This window comes from Apis florea, unplaced genomic scaffold (assembly GCF_048593485.1).
Source record: "Apis florea isolate Af1SG1 unplaced genomic scaffold, ASM4859348v1 contig_2350_pilon, whole genome shotgun sequence".
Taxonomy (NCBI): Eukaryota; Metazoa; Arthropoda; class Insecta; order Hymenoptera; family Apidae; genus Apis; species Apis florea.
Genome location: NW_028256565.1, coordinates 3,007,047 through 3,015,607, shown reverse-complemented (window position 1 = coordinate 3,015,607; position 8,561 = coordinate 3,007,047). Strand labels below are relative to the sequence as shown.

Genomic DNA, 8,561 nt, shown 5'->3' with positions numbered 1-8,561 from the left:
GGAGAAAGAAGAATCGTGAAATATTACAAATTTAATGCATATATTTATATTTTATTATCGTCAACAATTTACAATATTATACTGGTAATATTTTATACCAGTATTCGCAGAAACATAAATTTATATAATATATAGCAATATACAATATAGCAAAAACTTTGGTATAAATATAACACATATATATTATCTATAATTTGATTTAATAATTTACACTAACAATCATCTTTAACAATACTGTTTTATTATTAGTTTATTATTAGTTTTTTTTAATAGTATAATGTGAAGATTATAACATTGCTTAATCGATAATTAATTTGTTATTTAAATTATATAAATGCTATAATAATAACAAGTAGTAAATAAAGCAACAAATTAAGAAAAATATTAAGCAAATTAAAATAAATGTTTATTTAAAAATCAAACATTTTTAAATCAAATACTAAATAAATAAATAAGTGTCAAACAATGCATGTAATGATATTATTATGCATGAAATTATAACATAACATTATATATATTAGCAATAATATATTTTAATGGTATTTACTTTTGATCAAACTATTTCCATAAGCATAGATGATATAAAATAATATGCAAAATAAACATAAAATTAGTTTTATACCAATGGACGGTCCAAGTATAAATAGATAAACATATTCATTGATAGTTTCTCAAAATTCATATTGTTTAATTGTTTTAATCCAAATTTTTTTAAAATTTGAATAATGCGTAGAATTTGATGTAATTATATAATTATAAACTGTTAGCGTTTTGAAAAGTCGCATTGTGGAAATTCAACAGATTGTCTTCGAAAACATATGAACAATTGTTCAAATCCCCACTTGCTTTTCTTAAACTTCTAGTCCTTAGTCTCTGGTTGTAAATCGTACCAGCTCGTGAATGATTTTGTAACATCAATTTCATTCAAATTTATATGAACTTGACCCATTACGTTACTTCCGGTTGATAACCAACCTTTTTGTGTACATACAGACACTTCCAGTATACGACTATTTAAATCAGCTTGAGAAACAACATATTCAAATTGTTCATCGAATATTGGATTACAATTATCCTTCATTACTGCTGTTTTACGTTTGGTTTCCTTGTGGCGATCAGGAAGAAGATATAATTTTACATATGGATCTGGTATGTTATGCGGATCATTTTGTGGCAAAGGTAAATTACTGTAATAATAAAAAAATCATTATAAATAAAAAACTTTCTATTAAATTTCATATTGTTAAATTAATTTTACATTGATAAATTACATACGCTATTTTGTGTACGACAATTATAAATTTCTGTCTTTGTACGCTATAACGTAAAGACAATTGTATCCGACCTAATTTAGCATCTCCTGCGAATGATGTCATATTTGGATTTCTATGAATTAACTGTGAATTTTCAGTAACAGAGGATGGAGCAGAAGTAACAACAATTAATTCTTCTTCTGCTGTACCTAGTTCTTCAGGTATAATTACAGCACCAGACCCAATACTCGGTGTTAGACTATTAACCGAATCTTTTGATGATTGTCTTTTCAATGGACTAGAAGGAACTAAAAAAAAATATATTATGTCTCGTTGAATATAAAAAGAATTATTATTGATGAACTTACGACTAGTTGATAATGTATTACTAATATTTGATTCTTGACGTTCGATTTTTTTCTTTAGTTGGTTGATATCATGATCATCATCATCTTCTTCAGAAGTAGGTTCAGGTTCCTCATACTTTAAAATCTATATTTGAAATTAAATCCATAAATATACAGATATATATATTATTTATAAAAAATGTATAAAAAGTTTAATATAATTTCATACACTTAATGACATAGATAATATTAATTTACTATCAACTTCAGCCATTTGCAAATCATAAGGCTGTTGTGAAATTTCAAGATTATTTTGCGTTAAAAGTAAAGAAATATTGTAATTCATTTCACCCACTATGAGATTAGTTTTTTCATCTGTAATCTAAAAATTAATATAAATGCTTAGTATGAAAATTTGATAAATAAACAAGATTTAAAAACATGTATAACCTTTATATGTAAAATACCAGTTTCTGGATTGCTAACTAAAAAAGTGAAACCTTGTTCCCATACTGGATCACAAGAACGTAACATGGTAGCTGTTCTTTTTGTATTTCCACCAATACTTGCTTCAAGATAAACATCAGGTTGTTTATTTCCTCGAACACACTTTAATTCAATAATAACAATTTATTTTTTTTATAAAAATTAATTGTTAATTTAAATCAATCAATATACTTACTGGTAAATTTTTTGCTGAATCAATATAAAGTATAAGAAGAGCAGTACTCATTGATGTTACTCTAAGTTCTTGAGTTTCCATTAAAGCCTATATATAATTACAAAATTACATAATAAATATTAAATAAATATTTAAATTCTATTAAAACTACATACAGCTTTTAAATCAACAACATTTTTTGATAGTTGAAACCATGTCAATCGTAAATGAATCATGCCATGTTTTGCTTGTTCCAATGAAATCCACTAAAAAATAACATATACATATATATATATATTTATATATATTATAACATATTATTATATACATTATATATATTATAAATTAATAAATATATTAAAAATTTATTATTGTTATAACACTTTTATACTTACTGTATCGATATTTCCTTTCTTTTTCACTCTACTAACTTCAATAGTAGCCCTATGTAATGTAAAAAAAGAAAATAAATATGTTTATATAATATATTAATATATAATATTATACAGTACTTTATATGAATCTTTATATGATATTTTATATGAACTATTTGAAATGTAAAAAGTTATAGTAGCCATTATTATTTACATATTATTTAGAATGATAATTATAAGAATATGCTTAATGATGAATACATTGAAATCCATGACATATGAAATTTCATGCATATATAAAGCAATCATGCAATATCAACAATATATTATAATCTTTGATATTTTTTTTACAAATATATAAGCGATACATTCCTTTATATTATATATACATTCATAATCACATTATGTATACATTCATAAAAGAACCTTATAATACATATTTTTATTCTTTAGATAATTTTTAAAAATATATTAAAATACATTATATAATTAACAATAAGATAAAAAGAGTAATATGGTGACATAAATTGTCATTCTATTATAATTTTACATTTTATAATATTCTTATAATATATCATGATAATATATTATTTATCATGATTTTTAAACAATTTTCTTCAGTAGCATGCATCATAATAGCAGTAGAATATTTTTAAAAATATGAAACATTCTACTAATCTAACATATATATAAATTTTCAAATGCATACTATATTTGCCTGGAATACAGTGCTTGCTACAAGTAGCAATACCTGCCAAGTGGATCATCTTGACCAGCGTTGTCTTTGTCAAAAAGGTGGGCAACCACTGTGTTGTAATAGGCTCCCAAGCTCTTTTCCACTATAAACTGTCATCATATAATCTAATTTAGTTTTTCTTTTTATTCAGTCACCTAATCACTCTCATAAAATTAATAAAATTAGATTTAAAAACAAATTTTAAAATAATTAAATATTATTACTATTATTTTATTATTATAAGATTAATTACAAAACATGTGATATTAAATTTATTAAAAAGTATAATGAGAAAGTAATAGCATATCATATAATAATCAATAAATAATATCATACTAAAATAATTCATATCAACCACTATTACATACAAAATGAAAAATAAATAATATAATATATAGAAATAATAAAAAAATATTTTGATTAATATATAATCATATAATTAAAATATTTTATAAAAATAAGCATAACAACAAATATATATACATATGGCACATATTATAAGTCTATTATAGCATAATTATAGTAAAATTGAATAAATTTATAAATTATTAAATAAAAAATTATATATTAATGGCAGGTAAGATTCAAATATTAAGGCAATTTCTGTTAATTGAAATTTTTGTTACACAATTTTTGTTACATTATTAAATATTATACCATTAATAAATCTACTACCTGCCAAGGAAGTCATCATAAGGGATGGTTAATACATCCCTATCCCAAAGAAACACCATAATATTCTGCATTATGCATGAGTAGATCATAGCCTGTGTCAATATGATAATATTGTGAAAATAATATATAAAAGACAGAAATTTTTATAAATCTTTTGTTTATAAATATAAATATATTATTACTTTAAATAAATAATAATATCATATATACATATGTGTCATGTAAAGTGATTATGAATATAATTAAAATAAATATTTTAAACAATAAGTAATAAAATTAAATTAAAATAAAATAAAAAGTAATTAATGTTATTAAAATAATTTAATTTTATTCTAATACTAAAAAATGTATTTTAAATTTATTATTGCATATTATAATATTTATATTGTGAAAGCACTATATGATCACATGATAAAATAACACATACACACCAAAAACCATTCATAAACCAGAAATTAATACAAAATACTATACAATATTGCAATACCAACATGCCCCCAACTTTGCACAACTAACAATAATACTTTTAACATGCGATATACATAAATAATTCATTAAAATATATATTTGGAACATAGAAAATGAGAGTTAAATTGAAATTGAATGATAAAATAAATTGTAATTATCTTTAATTATAATTAAATAAAATAAGAATTAAAATAATTATTAACTTTCAATATCTTACCTTGAATATAAAATTAAAAAAATATGTATATTATTCTATTTCCATACCTTCCAAGACTTTCATCTCCTTTGGTGTCATCATAGTCCCATAGTAGTATAGTAATTTGTTGAGCGATGGCTGACGTCACGGCACACTAGTTCCACATAACACATTGCACATCACATACATACATACATACCAAAATATGAAATTAGACTGATTTATGATTTAAGATGCTTCCGATCTATCTATAAAGTAGTCATTTTACATGTAATTTTAAGCAAAACAATAATTTATATAAATGCGAAAATAATATATATTATTCATTGACTAGGAAAAAGCATTAAAATGTTAGATCAGCAACATCTTATAACTAAGACAAAGTTATAAACATGTAAAAAAAAAAAATAAAATAATAAATTATAAATAATAATGAATATAAATAAATGTCTAAATATTTCATTGTTCTTTTTTTTTTTTTTTTATTTTTGATTGATGAAAATTTTCAAATATTTACTAAATCATACTAATCATGTGCTTTTATATATTTAAATAACATTTCTTACCACATAAAAGATGCTGTGCTTGAAATTTCAAAAGGCTTACAAGAAAAATTGTAACAAAGCACATGCATTAGATATTATCAAAGATTACCTTCTTAAAAAAAAATATACATACCTCACACCAGAAATCCCATTTTGGATTCACAGTATTATCTATAGTTTTTGTCCTAAATTCTTGTGCTCCAATATTTATAATGGCATATGGGTCAGATTTACCTTTACCCAACATCCCTATATCCTTTTTCATAAGATGTTTCGCTTCTATTACATGAATCCTTAAAACACCCTCAAAAATAAATATAATAATGTTGAATTTTGCATTGATATAATTATATTATATAAAATATCATAAATACAAAATTTACTTCAGGTTCTGGTATTTTTAATGATTCAATTGGTACTGCTTCACTTAATGGTATAACAATTTTATTTGGCAGTACTACAAAAGCTGCTATTTGTTCTACTATTGTTTTTCTTAAAATTTCACTATATTAAAAAAATATTTAATTAATTATATTTTCTAAAAAATAAATTTGTTGAACACTTTTTCATACTTAAATCCAGGCAAATCAAGAACATCTGCAACTCCAATCAAATTAAAATTAATAGCTGGTGGATTTAAAAAGAATACTTGAACACCTCCAACTATAGGCATTACAGGTAATAATGGTTTCATAATTATTCTCATCATTCCACGAATCTAAAAATTAATTGTATGCATATTAAATAAAAATTAAAAAAACATATTTGAAGATTCTTACCTGAAAGTCCCTAATACCACCTTTTATATTTCCAACTGAAAAGGTAATATCACAGTCACCAGCATACCTATAAGATTATATATTTAAAAATATATAAATCATATAAGATAAGTAATATAATAGATATAGATAATAGAATTAATAAAATTTATACAAATGATTTACATACATAATATCTGTATCCACAATGACCTCATTTCTTGAAGTATTTTTATCATATCCTTTAATACCATAAATTTTTAAAGGCTATAATTATATATGAAAATTAATCATACTATTGTCATTGATTATTGAAACAAAAATAACTATATAATATAAAAGTTTACTTACAATACGACCCAAAACCAATCTTTCAAATTGAAATCCTTTTATCTTAAATTCTGCCAATTTTTCTGATACAGCAGGTTCTATACTTTGTTTGCAAAGTTCACGAGCAAACTGATTAATGTTTGGCCAAACTTTATATAAAACCTTAGAATATAAAGAAAATTAATTATAACTAACATAAAATAAAAAGCTGATATATATGAAATATTTAAATAATATAAAAAGATTTCTCATACTTTATTTAACCATTCAGCTCTATCAAAATCAGGAAAGTAAACCCAAGAAGGTAATTCATCTAATCGGCTCATTATCAGTTCTTTTTCTTTAGCCATAACACTAGCTTGGGCAGTAATTAATTTTAATTCGTTGTCTTTTCTACGCTCTGTTTTCCATGCTATCAAAGCAATTGGTCCAATCAACCATGCTATATTCAAATTTAAATATCCCCAACTCCAAATAATACCAGCAGTTGCCAATTTAGTCAAAAATGATATAGTTAATGAACCAATATTCATATATGGCCAAGGATTTGATTTAGACATTTTATTGTTTTCACATTTATTTTCCATTTTTTTTTAAATAATAATCAATTTTCAATGTAATGTTTTATATAATATAGATATTTTTTATAAATATTTACATAACTCTTTGTTATATATAAAAATTAATTTTCTTAATTTTTAATTAATTACTTTATTTATATTTTTCCTGCAAACATAAATTTTTTAATTGTTTAAAGACAATTTATAGTATAAAATACTAAAAAATAAAATTAAAATAATGTTATGATTAAATTATGATGTTTAAAGAAATACATACATAAAATATTTCATAAGCAATATTTTTATACAAATTAATATTTATTGAAAAAGAGAATCAAATTACATTGTAAAAAAATGATTAAATATAACTATAATAATATTATATAGTTAAATCATATTTAATCATATATAGTAATCTTAATACTTAAAAAAGTAGTAAGTTGTAATAGATTATGATCAATATAAAAATTTCATAATCTTTTATTGATATTGATTATTATTGATATTATTAAGTACTTACAAAATGATTTTGATTAAGATTTAATTTTTAACATTGATAAAATTAATTACACATACATACAAATCTACACTCATTGACATTGCATTTCTTATTAAAATACATAAAATAAAAAACATAAATATATCTTTAAAATTGTAAAGATTGAATTATTAAACAATAACTATGAATAATTATTTATTTATTCATAATCATATAAAAGCAAATTTATCAATTCAGCATTGTATTTTCGACGCAAAAGAGTCATCAGTAATATACATCAGTCAATATAACATTATTTATATATAATCCCTCAGTTATACAGTTTTTATTAAGCTTTTATCAATATTAATAATTAAAATAATTAAAAAAAATATAATAAATGTTAAAAATATATTAAAGTAATACGAAAGCGTACATAACATTATAAATAATATATGTAATACAATTGGTATATAAAATTAATTTTATTTTATAAAGTAGATATTTTCAAATACAAATTCAATATACATATTATCATATATAATTTAAAATTAAATATAAATGCAGATGAAAAATTGTGCAAATTTAAAATTATGTGCAGGCGTTATTAGTTTCGTTAAAAATTGATATTTTTATATAATTTGCTTACACTTATAGCAAAGCCGTATAGTTTTGTATAATTTATGAAGCCATTGTTCAAATGAATACAATTAAACGCAATAATACTTCTCAATTTGGCTTGAAGAAAAATAAATTGATTCCGAGGATTAATCAATTATTTTATGGAAATATCTCTTGAAATGATTCAACTTATATATATATATATATATATAAGCACGATTTATTAGCAGCTAACTTAACACTCTTACAGCATTGTGAATGATGCCAAAAAAAATTTTTTTCTTATTATTTTGTAAAATGTATTTATATATTTACGATTTTATTCACAGTTTAGTATTAAATAATAAAAATAAAAAATGAAAAATTAAATTAAAAAAAAATACATAATATATTATATTTAAAAAACAAAATAATAATGTATATATGAATTATTTAAAAATATAAAAAATATTGATTTATTTGAAATAATGATAATTAATAAATAATTTTGTTATTTCTTTGTTTCAAAAAAAAAATCATTATAATTGTTACAAGAATTTTAAATTATTTCAAATATTAA

General features: G+C 21.5%; 1 protein-coding gene across 2 annotated transcripts; it reads right to left on the bottom strand.

The window, feature by feature from the left end:
• Positions 1 to 30: 30 nt before the first annotated feature.
• On the bottom strand, positions 31 to 8,214 carry Esyt2 (extended synaptotagmin-like protein 2). 2 transcript variants are annotated; one of them, XM_003696597.4, is made up of 17 exons: positions 8,031 to 8,214; positions 6,598 to 7,069; positions 6,365 to 6,505; positions 6,204 to 6,280; positions 6,035 to 6,101; positions 5,828 to 5,973; positions 5,639 to 5,759; positions 5,389 to 5,559; positions 4,779 to 4,864; positions 2,657 to 2,705; positions 2,438 to 2,527; positions 2,283 to 2,369; positions 2,051 to 2,209; positions 1,830 to 1,982; positions 1,622 to 1,745; positions 1,276 to 1,561; positions 31 to 1,187 (listed from the first exon to the last, which is right to left on the bottom strand). In XM_003696597.4, exons 2-17 carry the CDS (start codon positions 6,928 to 6,930, stop codon positions 860 to 862), a joined length of 2,418 nt encoding a protein of 805 aa, XP_003696645.2. In that variant the 5' UTR covers positions 6,931 to 7,069; positions 8,031 to 8,214; the 3' UTR covers positions 31 to 859. The 2 variants fall into 2 exon arrangements, with proteins under 2 accessions (XP_003696645.2, XP_003696646.2); XM_003696598.4 differs by lacking the exon at positions 4,779 to 4,864 and adding an exon at positions 3,387 to 3,481.
• Between the last annotated feature and the right edge of the window lie 347 nt (positions 8,215 to 8,561).

What these genes read in the sequence shown, in the direction of transcription:
- Esyt2 (XM_003696598.4), bottom strand. Translation starts at nt 6,930, where the DNA reads ATGGAAAATAAATGTGAAAACAATAAAATGTCTAAATCAAATCCTTGG. An exon ending in CTTGATTTGCCTGGATTTAA is followed by an intron (nt 5,760 to 5,827) that starts GTATGAAAAAGT and finishes TTTTTAATATAG; the next exon opens with TGAAATTTTAAGAAAAACAA. An exon ending in TATTATCTATGTCATTAAGT is followed by an intron (nt 1,746 to 1,829) that starts GTATGAAATTAT and finishes TTTCAAATATAG; the next exon opens with ATTTTAAAGTATGAGGAACC.